Source organism: Nanorana parkeri, unplaced genomic scaffold (genome assembly GCF_000935625.1).
Source record: "Nanorana parkeri isolate BGI_ZX_2015 unplaced genomic scaffold, ASM93562v1 scaffold331, whole genome shotgun sequence".
NCBI lineage: Eukaryota > Metazoa > Chordata > Amphibia > Anura > Dicroglossidae > Nanorana > Nanorana parkeri.
Genome location: NW_017306599.1, coordinates 678,130 through 702,041, shown reverse-complemented (window position 1 = coordinate 702,041; position 23,912 = coordinate 678,130). Strand labels below are relative to the sequence as shown.

Below are 23,912 nucleotides of genomic sequence, written 5' to 3'. Positions count from 1 at the left end.
GGTTGCGGTAAGCAAAGCTAGTAGAGTCCTGTCCTGCATCAAGAAGGGAATGTTTTGCAGGGATAAGTCTATAATTTTGCCACTTTACACATCACTGGTTCGGCCTCACCTGGAGTATGCGGTACAGTTTTGGGCACCGGTACACAGAGGGGATGTCCTGGAACTGGAGAAAGTCCAGCGAAGGGCGACCAAACTCATCAAAGGGATGGAGGACCAGAGCTATGAGACGCGGTTACTAAATTTAAATATGTTCGCGCTGGAACTAAGGAGATTAAGGGGGGGCATGATTTTCATGTACAAAATGTTCCATAGTCATAGCAACTTTAGCAACAAACTCTTTACGATTAATTCCGTAACAAAGACTAGAGGCCACCACCTGAAACTGGTAGAAAAAAAATTCAAACACAAGGGGCGAAGGGGATTCTTCTCAGTTCGCGCGGTTAGGGTCTGGAACTCGTTGCCACAAGCAGTGATTTCAGCTAATAGTGTGGAATCGTTCAAGAAGCTTTTGGACGATTTCCTGAGAAACGGTAATATACAGGGGTACAAGTACTCCTAAAAACAAGATGACTCGGGGATCTTTACACACACACACACACACACAATAGGTTGGACTTGATGGACCTGTGTCTTTATTCAACCTCAAATACTATGTAACTCCTTGACCTCAAAGATTAGTGGAAAGGAAGGTAACTCCTTCTTAGGGAAGGTAAATATTTTCTCTGTTTTAGAGGCAGATCTTCAGCCTCCTCTTCTCAACCAATAGTGGCTGACACAAAAGGATGGATAATAGTAAAATCCAAATGATAAGATTCCAGTTCCCCTTACGGCAGACTCCTTCCTTTCTGATGTGTCATAAGGCTATGGAGACCCCTCTTATCTATATAACAGATATCATATAGTCCACAATCCAAAATATAAATTCTCTGCTCAAAGAAAAAAAGCAGTTCTTTATACCAAGAAATGTAAGCTTCAGCACTCCAGGGCATTTCCATCAGGAAGCTTTTACCTTTATCAAGGAATCTTGAAACTAACACTAATACCACACACCTATTCTGGGTGCTATCTGGAGAATAGATAGAGAAAAGAAGGGAGTGTTCAGGAAGTATTCCTAGGAGTGTCCTGGCAGTTTAAGGGACGTAGACCCACAAGTATGCTAACATGAGGCGAAAAAAGGGCATATGCCAAATAGGGAATAATTGCTTGGCAAAAAGGAACAGCGATTGCTAGTTGAAGCTGCCCAACAAGGATTAATAAACCACACACAGTGATGTGTAACTTTGTTTAAGAGCAGCAAACCTGGACCCCGCGTAATGGAAATAAATTAGAATGGTGTGATGAGTCATTTTTCACATTATTTCCTACTTTGCACATTCACATTGGGAGAAATTGATAGGATGCTTTCATTCCAGAATATCTGTCACCATCTGTGGTAGGGGATCTGTAAGCCCTCGTTCACACCTGAACGTTTTGTAGCGCGTTCTACGCTGGACGAACGCTCTACAAAACGCTCAAAAATATAAATCCCATTGTATTCAATGGTCTCGTTCCCACCTTGGCGTATTTACGCCTGTCCCTAACGCGCTACAAAACGGCCCACGTCTAAAAAGGTACAGGTACTACTTTGGGCCGTTTTGTTGCGCGTTTCCATTGGGATACAGCCAAGTAGCCTTCGGAAACGCGCGACGGTCGCGCGACTTTTATTTTACCGCGAATCGCGGTAAAAACGCGCGGCAGACGCACATATGCAATACGCCTAAGTGTGAACGAGACCTTAAAGTATAGGCAGGCAGCTTGTGGGAATAATTAGGTCTAGAAATTGTTCAGCATGGACATATAACAAACATTTTAAAGAATAGGTATGAAGAATGGAGTCATGTGAAGTTTAAAACATAAAGTACAATGTGGATTGGTGCGGAATAGTATAGGGGAGGAGGCAAGTTACCATTTAGATTAAGTGCATTAATGCTCGAGTGATTGCCAAGAGCTCAAACACATAAACTGAAGTAAAGGCGTGTGTGGCAGGAACGGGAGCTAATGGTGGATTAGGGGGGAGAGTAGACAGCATCTTGGAGGATACAACACAGCTGAATAAGGTCAGGGGAACGGTTAGAAAAGGGATGGAAGGTGGACAGAATTGAATGTGAAAGATAGCAAAGTATAGAGAGGGGATCTCACTCTCCCTGAACAGCGCTAGTAAATGGATTCGTTTGCAGGATAACTGTCAGACAGTTGACTGCTTGTGTGGGAGCAGAGGTCTGACTCTCCAGCGTGCTACTACCACAGGGTATAACCCTTGCCATAGCACTTGGTATATAAAAAAAAAAAAAAAGAAAGAGGACCATATTTATTACTGTATATGCATCCTTGTCTGTTTTACAGTAGTAAATACCAAGGCTTCAAATGGGCTTTAAAGAAAAAAACAAAAACCTGAATAAAGCTGTGCAGTTCTGAAGAGGTTAAAAAAGCAAATAGATTATTGTGCAGCCTGAATGAAAAAAGGGCACCTGCTGCTCAGAAGCATCACAAATATAACTTGCTATATAGGTGATAATAATGGTTTCTAAAGCAGGAAGCACAGGAAGTACATGTTGACCTGTAGGCTTTGCATATGTTACAGCCTCCAGCGCTTTGCTGAAAGACTTTTCCTGTTATTGAAATACCAAGAACTCTGTTAGCAATTAATCACTATGTGATTTCCAGAGCTTGTCCTCCTCCAGTTCTGTGCTCCCTTCCTTGAATTTCCATGAAATACAAGTGTGCTTCCGGCACTTGGAGAGACTGCTGTAGCCAAGCCCCAGTCCTTTCCTACATATACAAATATAGTTCATCGCATGCTGTCACAGTTTTCTAGTCAGCACAAATCTTAGCTGCGTCTCTCGTTACATATGCAGCTGGGGTTTGTTTTTGTTTTTTTTTACCCCAAAAGAATATTTCTGAGTAATCAACAGATGAACTGGATAATGTTTGTATAAGAGATATGGTTGAAATCTGCTTCACAAGGTGTTTTTTCCTCCCTGCCATGGAGGCTCACTTCTCCTGCTCCAGTAGTAGTAGTCCTTCTGCATTCTCAGTTACGTAAAATAATACAACAAATAACAATAGGAGTGAGCCCACCACATATAAAATATAACAATAGGAGTGCAACCACCTCATAATGGTCAGACTAGGGTATACCATGTGCAAACTCACATGAAGTTTCAGACTGACAGCTTGCAGACTCATAAAATGTAGCCACGCCAGGTTTTTGATAAGTGTTCATTGAAATGCATCCTACTTGTTACAGGACAGAGGAAACAGATGGAGACACGCAGTTGCCAGTACACTCAGACCCCATGTCACAAACCCTCAGTGGTGGCAGCACTGACACCATCATCCAAGGTTGGTTAACATGTGTACTTAGCGGGGTAAATATACTGAACAGATTTATAGCTTTTCTTGGGATGTTTGCCAACTTTTTATCTTCTGTGTCACTTCAGTCTCTAAAATATTCAGTTTACTTAACCTGTATCTCCTTCCCAAACTTCTTTTGATTGACAGGAGTTCTATCCTTCTGCTACTCTCCTGATAAAAGTCATTTTATTGTTATCTGTGTCAGTGTTGCCAATTTCCCCTCGCAACCTGTTCTGGTGACAATATTGGCATCAGGACTGGAAATAAGGGGAAATCTCCTAAACGGAGTCATGATAGCAGTACAACATTTTAACGTTTACATCCACTATTTCATCATCGGTGTATGATATATAACTTTATAATATCATTTTTACTCTTGTGAACATTTTGATTCTATGTTGAGGCGCAGTACTCACATATATATGTACTACAGGCGTACATACCAGTATATAAACTGCAAAGCTAAGTTACTTGGTTGGGTCCAATAAATAAAGTAATATAAACAGGAAACCTGCCATGAGAGCAGTGTTCATTTAGACAGCAAATTTCTATTTCGTTTTACTCATATTTTAGACACCTGAATTGTTTTAGTTTTAGTCGACTGAATATCGTAAGATTTTAGTCGGCTAAATGTACAGTAGATTTAGTCTATTTTATTACAGTGTGTTAATATAAATAAATATGACTGTACTTTACAATGTTATGCATGTAAAACTTGTATAATTGGCTCCTGGTCTCATATGATCCGTAGGTGCTGCTGTCTTTGTGCCTTCAGAACAGTGTTGTCATAAAACTGACCATTTCTTGGCATCCTATCCATGGTTTCATGGGCCCATCTCTCGAGTCAAAGCAGCTCAACTTGTTCAAGCTCAGGGATATGAAGGTCATGGGGTGTTCCTCCTACGGCAAAGTGAAACGCGAAGGGGAGAATATGTCCTTACATTTAATTTCCAAGGCAGAGCAAAGGTAATGTGGCAGATTTTTTCAATGGTCTTTTTGTTAAGTATGACCTTCTTCATAAAACTGTCTCCAAATGGCCTTCTAGTTAGTGGATTGTGCATCGATGCACATAGTCAGGCACATTGACCATTGCTTGGTGCAAGGATGCGTTTAGGCCTTCACACTTTATCCCAGATTTGGTACAGGGGTACATGCAGGATTTTAAACTCTATAGCCTGATGTGAAACCCAACAGCTACTAGAAGATGGAAAATGCTGTCTGGTTCTGCACAGGCCTGAGGGCTGGGATTATGTGACCTGAGGTCTTTCACTATATATAAGAATGTTTTTCAATTAAAGGATTTTTTCTAAAAGTGTAGTGTGTTTATTTACATTTTAACCCTTTAGTGAATGAGTAGGGTACAAGTACCCCTTACTCATTCACAAGGGGGGGCAGCATCTGCCCCCTTTATTAAAGGGGATACCCCAATGCAAATAAGCTCCCCCTGCCCGCAGACCCCCAACAACCACAGGGCCAGGGTTGTGCCAGAAGAGACCCACCATCGGGACAAGGTGCTTTTCCGGGGGGGCCTTCTGGTTTGGAACTTTAGGGGGGACCCCACTGGGTTTTTTTTGGCATTCGGGTCCCCCTTAAAATTTCTACCAGACCTAAAGGGTCTGGTATGACTTTTGGTGGGGAACCCCACGCTTTTCTTTTTACATTGGAGGTCCCCCCCCCTAACATTCCTATCACACCTTAAGTGTCTGGTATCAATTGTTGTGGAAACCTCACGCTTTTTTTTTTCCTCTGATAAAACTTTCTTCAGGAAAGAAATTCGGATGCATCCGAAATTTTCATTATTGGATATTCGGATTTGTACGAATTCGGCATTGCGGTCATTCAGAAATTTGGATGCATCCGAATGTAGGAATTTCAGAAAATGCGTCTGAATTACAATTCAGAACAAAACGAATCGCACATGTCTAGTATGAGGTGTTCCAGCTGTAATCATCACTATTGATATGGCAGCAGAGAGTGAGATCGGGCAGTTATACATTGCATGTTGCTACTGGTCTAAGGGCCTATTCATGCCTTTCCAACACATTGCATTGTGGTAATGCACATTACGCATATTAGCACAATGCAGTGTCATTCACTTTGAATGACACCCCAATGCACCGCACACAGCTCCGATTCACATGCTTTGCAGCACACGCTATTCAAGGTAAGGCACTACCATGTGTTGTGGTGTGCTGCATTCCCACATGTGGTGCATGTTTGGTTTTTGTGCATTTTACAGCCAATTCATTTGAAAGGGGCTGTCTTAATGCAACGCATGTAATGCATGAAAAACCCATGTTTGTGTATATGTGTTAACTTAATGCACCAGGACCCCAAGGTCTGTATGGCTCATAACATGTTTTCTGTTTGGAAGCTGGAGAGGTTTTTTTTTAGGAAGCGTACAGGAGTAGGGGGCGCACAAGGAGGAGCTCAGCAATCTGATGATCCTTGCTCATAATCCAGTGAGCAGGCAGATGACACAGGAAGCAGCAGAACAGCTGCAGTAAAGAGCAGTGTTACCATCCTTGCTGTATAGTGTGGCAGTGCTGTTTGAACCAGAAAAGTGGCTGAACAGAATTTCAGATCTATCACTTAACATATATTTATTGTGTGGCTGGAGTTCTGCTGTAATAGCCCTTATAAACCAATAGCATTAATAAAAATCCATGGTGGGTGCTTAGTGTTGAAGTAAAGGTTTTTAACTCTTTTGTACCTCACCTATATATTGGTGAAGGTAAGGAGCAAAAAAGAAATTGATATTGATTGGTACTAGCATGGACTATTGGCATTGCTTCATGTTCCTATTCATTCAGGTGGGAATTTTTGGTTTATTGTGATAAAATATTGTCAGGTAAACAAAGAAGCCTTCCTAACAAACTATATAAGCAGGTTTTAATTTACAAGTAAATTGTTTGGTTATTAACCAATCAGAAAAGTTTTCATGATGCTGGAGGTTAAAAATATCATTACAGTAATTTAAAGTCTACATATAGTCAATTGTTTTGTCTTCAATAGAGTAGGAAAAGGTTTAAACCCCTGTCTGTGTCACTCGGGGACACACAAGATAAGTTTTTGCTACACATACACTTCAACATGCATTTGATCACTTTGCAGCATGCAGCAGATGACATACTTTGCATGCCCAGTGTTAATTTAAAGCATGGATTATGTCAATAGTAACTGATGGCGATACCTCCTCTTCTCCTTCTCAGCACTTACGCCTTACACTGACTGAAAGGGGTCAGTGCCGGGTCCAGCACCTGCGCTTCTTGTCTGTCATAGAAATGCTTCACTACTTCCGCCTTCATCCAATTCCACTGGAAAGTGGAGCCGCTGGAGACGTGAAGTTGTCTGGTTTCGTGGTGTCCTCTGCTCATTCACAAGGTAAAAAGTGCATCTTGGTTGTTGGAGCTAGATTGTTTACCCAACACATTGTGTACAGTACATACTGTTCCCCTAACTCCAACTACTCCACAGCCCGTATAATGGTCACATTGTTTCCACATGCCTCTACAAGCAAGTTCTCATTTCTGGCTGCTTAACAGAAAGGGATGATTCATAGACCTTATTAAGGTGGAGAGAGATCTATGTGCTGTTGTCTGTTATTTACAAAGGGGAGGCATTAATTTACAATTATTTGTCATTCAAGGGTTTTTCTACTTTATATTTATCCAATTCAACCTTCAGCCCCTTAATAATCAGCATATAAACGTTCCTACTGCTGCAGGACACAGATTTTATGTAACTAACTGCATATGAGCCCTCTACAATGTGTACACTATCTCTGCATGTGAGTGGGCAGGCAGCTCAGGGAGAGAGATTAGTGGGTGAAACCAACATGTGTCTAATTAGAAGGGAAAGGAGCAATTTGATAGAATCCTTAAGGCCTTGTTCACACCAAATGCAGAGCAGATCTGCATGAGTTTCTGCACACAGTGCAGTGGGTTATGCCGCGTTTTTGATGCGTTCTGGGCCGTTTTTGGTTAAAAAATAAATAAATAATAATTTAAGTTTAAAATGGGCTTTCAGTGCGTTCCAGAGCAGGTAAAATAGGGCATGCTGCCGTTTCTTTACCTGCTCTGGAACGGAACACTGCAATGTGAACTGGAGCTAAAAATACCATTGGAATACATTGGACGCAGTTTTGCTCCGGTCTGTAACTGCTCTGCTCCTGGAACGCGCTTGGTGTGAACAAGGCCTAAAGGTAAAGTGGTGATAGATCATTGAAGTCAATGACTTAAGCTAGACATATGCGGCCTGATTTTCTCTCATTCAACCTGCAATTCCCCTATTGACACTAAACAAAGAGTGGATGGAGGAATCTCCATTCCCAGCTATTGTATTCAGTAGCCAGGGCAACTGTGGTTGCCTGAGTACAGTGGCTCTGCTGGACAGTGACTATGGTGTCAATCATTTTCAATCATTTTCCACCCGACTTGATCAACTTTTAAAATATCGAGCCAGGGAGTGCTTGCAGGGCCGTTCACACCTCAAATTTCAGCCGAATTACGGGAGTCAGATGAAATATGACCCACCTATTAAATGGAAAAGGTTCATTACATAACAGGTGCATCCATTTTAAGCAGATCGTGTTTTGTTAGTTCATACAGATACATTGTGGCACACTATTTTATCAGTGATTCCCTATAGAGATCTGTTATACTACATCACACTCCATCTTTTAGTACAATCAAGTTTTGTTGATATTTTCCATATACAAAAGGATATATATCAAAGAATAAGCACACACAGAAAACACTCCATCTTTTAAAGTGACATTAAACTCAGGAGTTAAACCTTAAAAATGCATTCAAGTACGTTAACTATTAACAAAAATGTATCTTATTTGTGCATCATTAAGCTGTAGATCCCCAAATCATCTCTGAATTGGTGCTGACACTGTCCTTCCTTCTGGAGGGTGGCTACTTTTGTTCCCCATGGTCCCGGTGTATGTTGTAAAGTAACAACCGCTCCAAGCTCACTCCATGATGGTGACACGGTACCGTGCACAGGTGTCCCCGCACCGCATGCAGGTACCTACACGGGAAGACCAAACACGTATGACCACACTGGACAAGGCAAACGTGTTATATCCAGTTTACTGTAAACATCACAAACAAATAAAACACCCAAAAGCAAACATGAATAATTAACGTGACACCAACTAAATATAACCACCGACACCTACAACATATAACAGGAGCAAATAGCTTAATACAGGTAACAATAACAGGACTACAAGCAGGTATCAGGACTTAGGCCTATAATCAGGTGACAGGACTTGGGATACACAGGAAACAGGACTGCAAACATGCTTCAAGGTTCAGGACTGGTAACAGGACTCACAGGAAACAATACTGAGCCATCGTCCTGACTGCAGGGAGGGTTTAAATACCCTTCCAGGAAGCGGCAAGTGATGGCTAAGTGACGGCAGCTGGGAGACACCTGCAGGTGAGCACTGGAGCTGCAGGTTCCAGCACCACCCAGTGGTGGTCTGGTACCTAACAGTTCCTGGCTGCCTGGGGACACCTGCAGGTGAGCGCAGGAACAGCAGGGCTTAGCTCCAGCGCCACCTGGAGGCGCTCTGGATCCTAACAATGGACTACAAATCGTTTACAAATTTTTATTAAGATTCTAGTCCATCACAGGAGTGATCTTGGAGCTACTTTACAACACACACATGGACCATAAGGAACAAAAGTAGCCCCCCTCCAGAAGGAAGGACAGTGTCAGCACCAATTCAGAGATGATTTAAGGATCTACAGCTGAGTGATACACACATAAGATACATGTTTGTTAATAGTTAAGGTACGTGAATGTATTTTTTTCATATTTAACTCCTGACTTTAGTGTCACTTTAAGTCCACTTTCACCACATTTGACTCTGCATTCACTTTCTCCACCTGTTGCCAGGATACTTTTTGACCATGCCAAAAATTTAGGGCACACCAATGTGTCTATATTTACCCCCTCTTTATAATTGTGCCGCAATATTCTGTACTATTTCCTGGATACGTTGTCACAATGTATTGCTTGGAAATACTTTCTTCCTATTTGTGGTGTAGCTGCATTACCTCGAATGACCTAATATAGAAAAACAAAGCTTTCTTCCCTAGCTGCACATTGACATGTTAAACAGGGTCTAATTAAATTGGAAAGTGGTTTCCACAAACTTTTATTTTCATAAAAGACAGCTGAGCCAATCAATGCTTGCTAGTTAACCCTTTCGTATTTTCTTCCCACAGATCAGAACCCCACAGTTAGCACATTACTGTTCCCTTTGCCAATCCAGAGGTTAAGTTCAGAGCATACCATACCACATTTCCCACAGGCCAACCTGGGGCAACATCCCTTCGCAGATGACCTTCATCCCAGCTCCTACTCTGAACAGATTTTCCACTTGGTCCCCCCTCCAGAAGAACTGGCCCGGAACTTTTTGCTGAGCGAGTCCAGCAGGGCCCAAACAAGCAGCCAGAGGGAATCTGACTATGAAATGGATTCTTCCTCGAGGGGCCACATACGGGCAATAGACAATCCTTACACACCTCTATGACAATGCGGTAGTGTGCTGTACATGTTGAACTGACACGTTTACTTTTCTACAGTCACGAAAGCCTTAACACATGCAAACAAGCAAAGAGTTTAACCTGTTTCTGTTTTATTATTATGTTGCAGGGATGAGTGAAAGTGTACATCCCCTTTGGGTGTTATTGTATTAGGCCTGTTAAAGGGCCCTTCTTTCTCCTGCATACTAGGCCTGGGCTGGCCTTCGAGGCAGTGAAGGGTTAAGTTGTGAGCAATATATCAGCTTGTTTTCCTGTTACCGTTTACAAAAGGTAGTTACTTATAAGTGTACTACTCCTATCCAATGATATGCATGGAGTGGTGACATTCTTCCATGTTACATGTAGGTGGTAATGACCAGGACTTTCCAACCATTGGCTTGTTCCTGGGACTGTCCCATCATCAGTATATCAGTTTTGTTACTGTTTGCAACACAACAGAGAGCTACAGCACTATGATGTCCTTAGTATGTCTATCTAATATAGCCGCTTATGTATTATCAGGCGCTGTATGATACAAAAACTGTGTAGCACTTCCTCACTATATTAGATTTATTTGTTGGCAGGGCATAGAAGTCCAGCCATGATGTTGTTTGAGCAGCCACTGAAAGAAAAAAAAAAAAAGAGATGTGATATTTCTAGTATACTCTTTGAAACGTCATTCTCAGAATAATATAATATTTAAATGTGCCTTAGGCTGGCTACTTCGGGGGTTAGTGCCTTGAATTATTCAAATGGCAAGGCTGTATGGACTACAGAGGATATGTGCTGACAGGACCCATGCAGCAGCCAACCAGTCACAGGTCACTAACACCACTGTAGCTGGGCCCTAACAAATTGTTTATTTGCACAGCCTGGTCTCAAGGATTTAAGTTGGCCATACACTAAAGAAAAATCTAAGACATTCCTCCATCCACACTAAACAAGGTGGATTGAAACATTTCCGGCTATTGGGCAGTGATGGGTGCCAGCTGTCAGAATACATGAACAGCAACTTCAGCTGGTTGGCTAAATTCTCTGTTCAGTTGAAAATGTTCATCCTGACTCCTTCAGCAAAAGTCGACTGAATGATCAACTTTTTTCAAGCTGGCAGAACCATCCACTGTAAGAATCTCAGACGATTTCTGTCAATTGGATGAAATTCTAACAGTATATGGACATTGTTACATATCTGTAACTTGTAAGCCTCCTTGACTGCAGGTGAGGTAGAATTTACAGCTCAGCAATTGAGCAGAACTACCATATAATCTAATTATTTAAGAGAAAGACAAGGGGCCCCTATGAACATAGGTAAATAGAGGGAATCTTCTTCCTGCAGTTTGATGTTGTAGCCACTTGTTAGCGCACACAGCCTGCACATACTTCGTCCGGCTGTAATACATACATACATACATACATACATACATACATACATACACACACACAGCAAAGCTCAGAGCAGAAGTGCATACCTTGGCATGCACACGACTCTTAGTAAAGGGGGGAATTGCATACACTGGAATGTGCTGGCCTATACCTAACCAGTAAAGAGTTCTTGTTCTATGTAATTCTTACATGCAGTGACCCATGGCAACCACTAATGGTGCACTCTGCTGAAGCCAGACCAATGTAAAATGGATTATCTGGTTGCTATGGCTTACTACATGAAAGCATAAAAGAAAATGATTGCTTGCAAATTGCATGTACCGTAGACATGTACATTGATTGTGTACATTGATACATTGTGCTAATTTGAGTCTACAGCATCAGGGTGCACTGGACTTTAAGATACATCCCTGAAATCACACAATCTTACTGATGCCTGGAGGATTACTTGATTATGGACTCTTGAACCACTGGTTGTATTGTTATTTAAGAATTCCACATGAGCTTCCAACATAGGCAGTAAACATTATGAGCTCCATGTAAAGTTAGCGATGGATAATGACTCCTCCGACAGATTGTACCTGTGTTCAGTATATGCCACTTGCACCCCAGAAAGTTATTCACGTTTGGTGATGCATTTGGCACTACTCAATGTCATTTTATAAGTGCACCCAAATTGGGACCCAAGCCATTACAGTATGTTTGTAATGTTGGCATAAAGCAGTGACAGCACCAGGTCCTGATGGAAAGAGACTTTCTCCACCGATACCAAGTGTTCAAGGCCTGTGGCTGCTGAGTTGAGCACTTGGAGATGTAGCCTTTTCATTTATACCAATGTCTCAAGTGTCACGAGTAGCCTAACCATGGGGTAAAACGGGTATTAGATAGGACAATCGCTCCAGTTTTTATTACTTTGACATAAGCATCACGTCTCTCTGCATTGTTTTAAATGCAGCGTCTGTTTCAGTACATTTCTTACGCAAAACTATTTTATTTCTGTCCATCTGACAGATGTTCAGAAAAGAATGTATGCTGAGAATTTAAGAAAATAATTTAGAGTTTGCATATTGTAAAGTACACCTCAGATAATGAATGTGTCTTTAATTATACATGCAACATGGAAAATTGTGTGTATAAAAGTTAAATAGCGCACTGCCTAAAACCTCCAGTATCTAACGTCATAGCAACAGTATATAAGTATGTATGGATCATACACAGTGCTAAGCCAGTCCTTGGTCAAACCCGTCCTAGTCACATAACCATGAACTGCTTTGTGGCAGATGCCTACACTGTTATATCATGCTGTACACAGAAATCCCTATGAAGTACAGAATACATTTGTCGTAGTCTAGATGTCAATACATATGTGTGTAACTAGACATGTTCTATATATTTGGTCATGCTGAGGCATGTGCATGTCATGTGTTCTGATTTGAAATGAGACAAAACTGGCACCAAGGCCAGCAGAAGAGGCTTGGGTGCTTCAGCAGGACCTACGATGCTGAAGTAGTTCAAAGTTTGTGGGGAAGGGGGGGCGCTTTGGCCCTTGAACCATGGGTGACCTTGTCCTGTCGCTGACTGGTACACAATGAAAGCAGAAGATTTGTAAGCAGTGACTATATAAACTAGCAAGAGAGAGTAAAAATCCCATGGAACAAACACCCTGAGCAGTTCAGTCATGTCACCAGATGGATAGGCCACCTTCAGCCCACAAAGCTGTTTTTACCTTGCACGGGTGACTTTTTTTTGTAATCTCAATCCAGTGTTTCTGTGCTTTACTGCTTAGGGACCACCGCCGTTCATATTTCTTCACTTCCTTACAGGAGCTCAGGTGTGTCTTTTAGAAGGAAATATGCTAAGGGATTGTAAAGGTGGGCATTTGTTTACATCGGAAATGCTTGTTCAGTCCACACAAGGCAAATACAGCATGAAGCAGCTCAGAAGTCACTAAATCTCAAATTCAAGCCGACTATACCTGAACGCATGCTGCATTTGCTCATTTACACGAGCCCTAAATGTGTCATTTTGATTCTGTAAAGAGAATTGGAATGTCTGTGCACAAGGTTGTTTGAAGTTCGTTTAGACCTGCATGGATTGTGATGTTGTAATGGAGCCCATATTGTTACCCTCAGTGGCTCTAAGAAGACCAAAAGACCCTTTTGTTATACAAGATTCTCTTCTATCATATATAGATATCTTTGGTCTAACTAAAAACACACGCAGTATGATATTGAAGCTGAGTAAGTCCATGGATACGATATCAATGTAATTCTTTCTTTGAGACCTGTCGGAACTTTCAGTATATTTCCATTCCAAAAATGCAGAATGCCAAATCCACTTGCAAGGTGGAGTTTGCTGTGGCCATCTAGTAATGTCTTTAGTTATGTCTTAAAGGAGACCTGTGTTGAGAGAAAGCTGTAGGCTGATATTGTTCGCCTCATTCTGAAAATGCTAGTTGCGTGGCCGTCTCTGCCTTCAGTACTTTCCATTTCCAGAAACTCACATACAGTTATTAAAGTCAGAGTCCAAGTCAAAATGTCTGTGCTCCAGCTCCCTGACACAAAGTATTGGATCAGCCAGGCAACCCAAGAAGAAGAGATCAGCAATGACAGCCAACATATGTCTCACAGTAAAGATTTCCTTTAAAGCTACCCTGCTCATTTTATTGACAGGTTTCCTTTAAAGCAGGGGTAAACAAGCTCTTGTCCGCCAGATATAGTGAAACTACAAATCCCATTATGTACCTGCCTCTGGAAAATATGGTTGTGTCTGTCAGAGTTTTGCAATGCTTCCTAGGACTTGTAGTTACACCACAGCTGGGGGGCCAGAGTTTGCCTACCCCCGCTTTAAAGGATTGATGACCTCTATTGTGATAATGCAAGTCATGTGCGTAGCCACTAGAGCAATCCATCAAATATGGTCCATAGATTATGGACTGACTTTGCTGCAGTTTTCACCTGTATTTGGAACACTGTATGTCATGGGAGAAGCATGTGCAGCCACAGCACCTGTTTACCTCTTTATTGCAGGTAAAGATTTTCTGTTATGCGTTGCAGAAGTGGGTAGTTTCATAGCAGCATTTAAATTACAATCTGAGGTTAGATGCCATACTTGATGTGTAACTATCAATAGAAGCACAATGTAGTAGACATGTTTAAGTGGTGGCTTATAAGTGTACTTTCCCCTTAAGCACTAGGATTGCCACCACTCCCCACCTGGCTTGGCATTGGTTATCATCTCTGGTGATCCATCTTCCTTTGTGCTCCTGAGTCAGGCTAAAGTCTGACCATAGACATTAATAATATCCACCTAGAACATGCAAGATAAGGACTGGATACACTGGCTATCATACTCTGTGAGTGGCTTAACTCATGCACAGGATATACATGGGAGCACCACAGATGATAAACAGCGCCCTGAACTCAGGCAATAAGTGCCTTTTCCTCATCATGAAGGTATCTACTTTCATTTGGTTTGTAAATGTATATTTTAAAAATCCCTTTAACTTGAGCACATATCTTTTGAATATCAAACAATTGTTTGAAAAGCAATTATATTCAATACTGGGGAATTTTCAGTGATCTCTCTTGGAAGTATAGTTTTTAGGTAAATCGGAATACTCTACTATACTCACGGACAGAATCCTCCTTTCTAGACAGAGAAATGTCTAGAAATCAATTTAAGCTCTTCATCATCTCACAACACATCAGGTCCTCAGGTTTTTTTTTTCTTTAAATTCTTGTTGGTTTTGGCTGTAAAATGGCAATCGGAAGAGGAAGTAACCGCACACATTTCTGCGAGATTTTCTTGGCAGGCCACAGTATAACATCCAGCTGTGCTAATGAAAATAGATCATTTCAAACACTAATAGTCAGTCATCTCACATACATGTTTAAGGAACAGTCTCATCTGCATTAAGTAGTCTAGAATGTGACTTCTCTTTTCATTTTCTTAACCTCTTCAGCTCTGCAGCTTCTTTAGCAGTGTTTGGGCAGCAGAGTAAAGACTATTCACGACAGGATACTGAGACCTTAAAGAAACCCTTTACTTAGCACTCTTTGTATGTAAATTGCCTATATAGAATAAAACCATAATTCGCTCAGAAAAAAAAGCCTCATCCCTTTTAGCAAAACAATCTTATTTTTATTGTGACGTGTCTCTAATTGCAAAAAAAAAAGCCACAAGTAGCATTTTTAATCTTCTCTGTGGAGCTCATCATTTGAAAGACTATTGCTTTTCATTAAGCACTTGATCACACCAAATCCTGACCAGATCTGCATGAGTTTCTGCACATGCAGTGCAGTGTGCTTTGCCTTGTTTTTGCCACCTTTTTTTTAGGCTAAAATGGGCTTTCAGTGGGTTTCAGGGCGTTTGCATGCATTTTGGTGCATTCCAGAGCAGAACAAATAGGGCATGCTGCAGTTTTTCCACATGCTCTGGAACTAAACGCTGTGGTGTGAACTAGATTCCAAAATACCATTGGAATACATTGTATGCAGTTTTGATGCGTTCTCTAACTGCTCTGCTCCGCACTTGGTGTGAAGTAGCCCTAAAATCAGAGTTCTTACATTACGTAGTCTTTTAAGCATAGTAAAACAAGTGTTGACAGGGCAGTTATGTTGTATGTATTTTATAAATAGAACACATTGATGCCATAATTTGTACTTAAATAATACACATCCCTGTCTATAATCCTTATTGAGTCAACAAAGAAAAGCAAAACCATCCCTCTACAATGTTCTTGTGTAGCACTTGTTCTAGTGGTCAAGTAGAGGTTCTTTTTGCAGCATTAAGGGCCTTCCTAATTGCAGTTATGAGTAATGGGAGATCCTGCAATTGATTGGGAAAATGGCATCAAAGTCAAAAATCACATTTGTAGCTGGGCCCCTACTGAAGTTTCTTGATATTAGGTTAGCCTCATAGTTTAGAGCAGTGTCTTCTCAACCTCTGTGCAGTCAAAACACCCTTTAAAAGTATGCAAAATCTCAAACACCCCAGTCTCAAATGTAAAAAATTATGTGTGATGTTCCCTCCCGCAAAAATAAATCTATGCTAGACCCTTATCCCTGACAACCTTGGGGGAGGGGGGGTTCCCCAATTTACTTCGCAGTCCACCTCTTTAGAAGGCCCCCTTCACATCAGAGTTTGCCCCAGCTCCAGCTTTCACATCCAAGTCCCCCCTTCACTTTAGAAACCATTCCCCCACATCAAAAGCCACCCTTCACAGCATGGTCTTCAGTATCCCCTTCCCATCAGAGTCCTACAATCTTCACAGCACAGAAGCATGACACAGGGCGGGAGGTGGAGCTGGTCTGGACAACAGTGGACTTCTGTCCACTTCTAAATGCTAGGGGTTGTCCTGGATGTGCACCTGGATTAGCATTATGCGTTTCTATAGTGCTGGAGGACAGACCCTCTGCACCATGGAAGCGTATAATACTGTGCTAAAATTTGAAGGGGCCTCTGACAAAGCCAAACGACATCCTGGTTGAGAAAGACCAATTTAGACTACATACAGAAGGCTGGGAAACTGACAAATCGTAAATATTTTAGGTGCACAATTACACATCTTGTTCACCATTTTTCACTAGATGTTATCAGCTTGTTGCATGACTATTTGCAATAGCATGTTAGAACCACAAGCTTTATTGGCCTGAATGAGTGGGCGTCTCACCTGCTCATATGGCAGATCCAGACCATTTAACTGTGATACAGCAAATCATTTATTATTAAAGTGTAAAAAACACATGTAAAAAATATTTTGTAGTTAAGTATGAAAGGTTTGTAACTGCTGTCTTGGTGACAACAGCTTCTCCCATTTCATGACCTGGTGTCACAAGGATAGGTAATAAAAGAAAATATCTATAATGTCCCCACACAAAAACTAGAAATGTTGGCTGGGTTTAGGCTTTAAGTAGAAAGGTAGAGAGCTCATGGACAGATTATTTTGTACCATTTGGAAAAATTGATGTGCCCTGCAATGCGCCTGTATAACATCAAATTCTTTTAAGACCGCTGGCTACTGGTGATTTCACAGCTGAATTATGCTGGTAGTTTGAAGCCTCCATTAAGCTAACCACACGCTATTAGAATTCTGTTTGACCAGTCGTTCAAAATCCTTCATTGTTCAAAAGCCCTTAAAAGTTTCATCCAGAACTACCGACCAAATGGACTACCAAATTTATTAAACAGGTCTCTTGTGCCTCGTTCATGTGCATTGCAATATGTGCAATTTTTCCCAAAAGAAAAATCACATTCACAGTTCGTTTAGTTAAGAAACAACATTTTCGATCCTGCTTTGATTTCCTCATTATTATGGCCAAAAATGAATGCCGATTAGACCCCACCAACCCTTAGAAGATCAAAAACAAAACTATTCATCCAAAATTCCACTGGTGTATGGCCAGCTTTAGCTGAGCCAGTCCAACCAATTGATTGCATTGATGATTGCAGCATCCTATCCAGACCACAAAAACAGTAATGATGTAGTAAGCCGAGTCAGTCAGTCTCCTACGAAGTGTGTGAAAGATCAGCAGTGAAAGATGCTTTAAAGTGAAATAACTGAATAGCACTGTTTGTACAGCAGGAAAACTATCCATACATTTGTCTTGCAAATGTGTCCAAACCTGCAGTCTGGTTAGTGTCAGCCAGAAGAAGTACTCCATATATCAAGTGCATAAAGAAAAACATCCTGTTTTAGACGGGTCTATTTTCTCTTATAAGGAAGAAAGTATCTAGACTATCCAATGCAGAAAATATGAGATGTTTGCATTATCATTTGTGGGCATAGTTGTTTTGCCATTAAGAACCCGGGAGCACCAAGCTAAACAGTATATACTTTGTCAAAGATTTACACAAATATTTATGACTATAAGAAGCTAAATGTGCTGAGGGACACTCTAGCCATCAGCAGACAAGTAAAACTTGTTCACTGCTACATGAACATTCTCTTCCCTTCTCCTATGTAGCACCAACTGCATCAGTAAATACAAATCCAGCTATCCTAAGATACCTAAAGGATCAATAGTTAATAGTAAATGTTATATTTCTTCTGCTATAAATCTAGAAGGGTGCTCTTTTACTAGAAGGAAGATTCAGATAACCTACAAAGACTTGGACAGCCATCCATGACTGTCTTCAGACGCTTGTTTATCTCAGTGATGGCCAGTGGCTACTATTGAGAACACTGTGTAAGCTCACATATGAAGTCAGGGGAGCAAAAAAAAAAAAAAAATTATCTTTGTGGTCTACTGACCTTTGGACATCCGTTGTGTTTTTTGATATATAGATTTATAGATAGGTATATAGATTTCATTTTTGAAGGCAAAATAGAATGAGATCTTTCTCATTGCCAGGCATCATGAAACAAATTCATATTAGTAACATTTGCTAAATAAAGCCACATGAACACCGAATTCTTTTTACTCATGCAGTAAGCATTAAACATTGGCAAGTCGTAGTATGCTGCTCAGTAAATAACCAATAGCTAACTGCATTAGACTCAGGGGATTGCGGGATAAATAGCGTTTGTGTTCACATTAGTATTAACAACCACGTGCAATACAAACTATAAATTAACCCTCAACACTCATCCATAGTAAGGAAATGGAAGTCATTTGTGACTGAGCAGTCAGTGTTGCAAAATAATACAGGATCGCATCATTCCGCAAGAAATGGTGGAATACATTTCCTCAAATGGCAACTTTAAATTCTTATTTAAACCTCCAGTTGCTGTTTACTTATTGCTGTCCATGAACAGCTGCTTTATATTTCATTAGAAAAAGAAGCGTTGCTGGAAAGTCTATAATCATTCAAAGAGCAGCAAGAGTGACCTCTGCAGGTTACAGAACCCCTTTGCACACCAGATGACATCATAACCTGGAGACTCTTTTACTTTATATTTACTCTACATTTTATGTCACTTTTTTTTAATCTTACCATACACAAAACCTTTTATTTTTATTACATACACATTTGCCTGACCTGTAGCCCTGGACTAGGTTAACCAATACTAATATTACACAGAATTAAGCTGGCTTAGTCATATTGTTTAGCTGTAAAGGCTGTGTGCCCCTCATTTGGAGAATTTACTAAAACTGGAGCAGACAGAACCTGGAGCAGCTGTGCATAGTAACCTTTCCGCTTCTATTTGCAGCTTGTTTAGTTAAAGGAGAACTATGAGGTGAGCAAACTCATCCTCATAGTTAGAGCCGTTGTGTGACAAAGAAGCTGTCACAGGTCGTCTCTATTGATCGGGAAGTGAGCAGAAACATGCAGCCGATCTGCTCACTTCCTGATCGTCTCCATGCAGTGACCGTCAGTCACTGCTCCCCGCAGGGATTCCCCCCATCTCCGATCCTCCAAGGCTAAGTGGAGGATTGGATGGGGGAGGGGGCGGGCACAGCTGGCTCTGCCTCTAGATAGGCAGAGCCAGCTGTCACACAGCTGGGTGAATCTCAACTGTATTGTCGGGATCCGTCCCGGCTGTTGCACTCTCAGTATATCGCGGGATATAGCGAGCTACATCCTGAGCTTTGGGTCACAGGGAAGGTTAGTATATGTCCTCCCGTGACCCTAAAGAGAACTATGGGGAAAAACACACTTACCCCATAGATACCTTTGGTTATCTTACATTGAACCTTACCTTTACACACAATGCTGGTCAGCCATTTCAAGGGTGAAACTGTAAATCAGAATGATTTTTCTAGTGAACAGTGGTTCATAAATGGAAGCAAGGACTCAGATACCAGACAGGCCAGTGCCATCACACCGACTCACAGTAAACAGACATCAAACTGCAACAACTGCACATAAGACACAGAACAAATTTAACACTGACAGCATGTGGCAGCAAGTAGTGCATTTGACCACACAGTAGTCCTAAAACAAATCTGCTGAGGGACAATTTATTAATCTTTCAATAGACCATAGGACTGGCAACTGTGACCAAAATAGGTTAAATACACAGGTGAACGGCACCTTAATGTATAAATGAGTCACTGCATTATTTTAGTAATTTTCTACACTATGATGACTAAGTAAAGCAATAGACATTCTGCAGATATTCTGTCCATATTGTTATGTACTGTACCCGTAACTTATTTTTTTTAAATAGTGACTTGCTAGATTGTACAGATCTGATATTAAAAGACTTAACTTGCTTTCTCTGCAAAGTATTTTTGGTATCTGTATAGAAAATTAAATATATACAATAATACATGTGTTGTATTTCTTCTACACCTTCAAGAACAGGTAATGTGCAATGCTCTTTTGTATTCTTTAATTGCAGAGAAATATCCCCATCTGCAGGTTTGGGCTTCCAGGATCACATTACATTTTCTGAAATAAAATAAGAAAAGTAATAAGATCAACACACTCGTCGGAAAGGAACAGAACCTGAAAAATAGAAACATACAAGGAATACCATATACGAGATAACAATAGATATAAATGATACAATTAGGACAAAAACAAAGTAAAATATACAAATGTTAGACACAAAAGAAAAAACCCCACTGTAGGAACCCACGGAGCTCAATGAGCCACCATAGGGTGTGACATCTCATTACTGGGATAAAACCTCAGGGATCTACCAGACGTGTCACAAACACTTAAAGGAAGGCCACGCAAATGTATGCATAGGGAGGACACTGTGAAGGAACCCTTAGGTGAGAGCAGCCAATAAAGTTTATGCGCTATGTCTGGACTTATACGATAGAATTAATGATTTCCATCTAGAGGTGTAGGAAGGAAGAGCTGTTTCCCACATCCATGCACATGATTGATCTTGAGTGAGAAACGTGGCAGCCTAAACTTGCATAGCTCAAAATAATAACAAATGTTAATAAGACCTAAAATATATGGCTACCATAAAGCAACTAAGCACCGGGATAAAGGATAACAAGTCATGTAAACTGCATAGCATCCCTATCCCCAGGCACCAGGATAGAATTCTAACCTGAGTCCATGAGAGGCCATGGTGCCGGGGAGATAAGAGACAACGCCAACAACCAAGCACCCCCCTCATTTAATTTCCCAAAACAAATCAGCATTAAAAGGAAAAGCAACCCTTAAACAGATAAGACCACAACGGGGTAAACCTGTAAAAGGAAGCTAAAACAGAACAAAGGACAAGTATACAAACTGTGGTCTCGGGTGATAGTTTCAGGAGCGTAGAACAAGCACTGTCAAAGGGTCAATTAGGAAACGGGGTCTTTTGATAAAGGTATAGGAGCAAACAAGGGGGTAGAAAAAGATCCAAAATATACGGAGATATCTATAGGGAAACCGCACATCCGGAATAGGAAAACATCAGCAATGTGCCACGGTCAAGAAGTGAGTCTCGGGGTGGTTTTGAAGGGATGGTCAGTCCAATAATAGGTAGCAGTGATGGCCCAAACACCCCCGTGTTTGGCTTGAATTCGAACTTCAGAAAAGTTAGAATTCGAACTTGAACTCAATGCCAGTCTATGGGGCTAGAACTTTGAAAATGAATTGTCCCCATTTTGAAGGTTTATCTGCAATTTATTGGCCATAAAAAGGGTATGGGGATTCGCATACTACCCTGGGGGACATCACTTGAAGTGAAACAATAAAAATGGAAAATTCCTTTAAATATCGTGCCTGGGGGGTCCCCTAAACTGCCTGTGAAGTGGCACATCTCTACAATGTATAGAACCTGCTGCAGCAAAAATTACATTTGCAAAGAAAAAAAAAGAAACCTTTAGGTCTGGTAGGAATGTTAGGAGGGACCCCATTTATAAAAATAAAAAAAAAGTAATACCAGACCCTAACGGTCTGGTAGGAATTTTAGGAGGAACCCCTTGTGAAAAAAAAAGTGCGTGGGGGTCACCATCAAAGTCATATCAGGCCCTTAAGGTCGGTTAGGAATTATAAGGAACCCTAACCCCAAAAAGGAGGGGGGGAAAAATGTGGGGTTCCTCCTAAAATTCCATACCAGACACTTGAATTGAGCACAGGCCTGGAAGGAGGTGGGATGAGCAAGCATACCTCCTATACCTGGCCACATGCCCTCGGCACTGGGAGGGTGCTTTTCCAGGGTCGCCCCTTTTTAAAAAAGGGGCACCCAGATGCACCCCCCTCTTGTGAATGAGTTTGGGGTACCCCTACCCATTCACAAAAGGGTTAAATACAAGATTAAAAGAAAAAGCCAGACTTTTGAAAAAATCCTTTGAAAAAAACAAATACAAAAACACAAGTTTTTGACAAGTCTTTTATTGTACAATCCCCCCCCTCACAAAAAATGGATGGATCCAGGGACAATCACGACGTCCAGCGTTGTCCACAACGACTTGACAAATTAAAAAATAAAACAAGTGCCTTGTGGGGAGCTTGGCGGCGAACAGCACGCCGAATGCCCTGACAGTTTGTGTGTTCGCCGAGCATGTGTTCGACTCGAACATCGAGCCCAGTGGCGGAATTACCGCCAGTGCAGCAGGTGCGGCCGCACGGCGGCCTCAGCCTGGGGGGGCCCAGCATAGTTGCCGGCCAACGGACAGCACCGGATCGGTAGCTGGAGCTGCGGTGACGGCCGCATGGTCAGTTCGCCCCTGCGCCAGGGGCAAGCGCCCCCCCTCCCTCGCTACGCCACTGGCCGGGAGTGTCAGATGTGCAGATGGCAGAAAGGCGGCAGAGGGATGGAGCAGCTGTGGCCACAACAGACCCCCCCACAACCAGGGTCCAGGGAGTCCCACTGACCACCAAGGTAAGGTAAGGTGAAATTTTTTAAATAAAATCCCGGGACATTTTTAAATGTCACGGGAACATAAAATAAAATATATATTTTTTTTAATACTCACCTGATCTGATCCATCGACAAGCGCAGTGTCCCGCATCACGCTGTCAGGATATGCATACAGAGCGTGTCGGTAACTTTTTAAACCGGCACGCTTGGTGCAGCTTCTGTGAAGATACGCTATTAGCGTAGCGGGAGCGATGCAAAATGCGCAGCCGGCTTCCCCGCTACGCTAATAGCGTATCTTCTCAGAAGCTGCACACAGCGCACCGGTTTAAATAGTAACCGACACGCTCTGTATGCATATCCTGACAGCCTGAGAGACTGGAGTCTGCGCTTGTCGGTCGTTCCAGGGATCAGGTGTTGAAGCAATGGAGAATGGCACCCTCTATGGAGGACTACAAATCTCAGAAGTACTTTATACAGAAATGCTATTGTTATATAAAGTATTGCTGGAATGTGGAGTCCTCTATAGCCTGTGGCATTCTGCATTGCTGTAAATATTAGGGACGCACCGATATATCGGCCGAAAATTGCACTTTTGGCTAAATGCAGAAAGTGTAATTTTTCTGCTGATACAGCAGCGCATCCATTCTTTCTTTCCTCCCCGCTGGGTGCTGCTCTGTGTCCCAGCGGGGAGGAGAGAAACTGAAAGCTGGCCGAGCGCTGCGGGTGGGGAGCGCTGCGTTTGTAGGGTTTTTTTTTTGGAGGAGGGGGCAAAAAAAATATCTTGCACCAGGGCCATTGATCGAGGCCATCCCTAATAGGTAGGGGACAACCAAGGTTGGAAGCATAATCTCCAGCCTATAACTCCACATCAAGTATCAGAAGAAAGG

The 23,912-nt window shown here is 41.7% G+C and overlaps 1 protein-coding gene across 1 annotated transcript in view; it reads left to right on the top strand.

The window, feature by feature from the left end:
• The window catches only part of SH2B3 (SH2B adaptor protein 3), a 111,366-nt gene extending 100,857 nt beyond the window's left edge, over window positions 1-10,509 (top strand). Inside the window, exons 6-9 of the mRNA XM_018558318.1 lie at window positions 3,287-3,381; window positions 4,145-4,359; window positions 6,606-6,777; window positions 9,639-10,509. Coding sequence (XP_018413820.1) covers window positions 3,287-3,381; window positions 4,145-4,359; window positions 6,606-6,777; window positions 9,639-9,946 — 790 coding nt within the window. The 3' untranslated portion in view covers window positions 9,947-10,509. The remainder of the gene's footprint in view (window positions 1-3,286; window positions 3,382-4,144; window positions 4,360-6,605; window positions 6,778-9,638) is intronic.
• The last annotated feature ends 13,403 nt before the right edge of the window (window positions 10,510-23,912 follow it).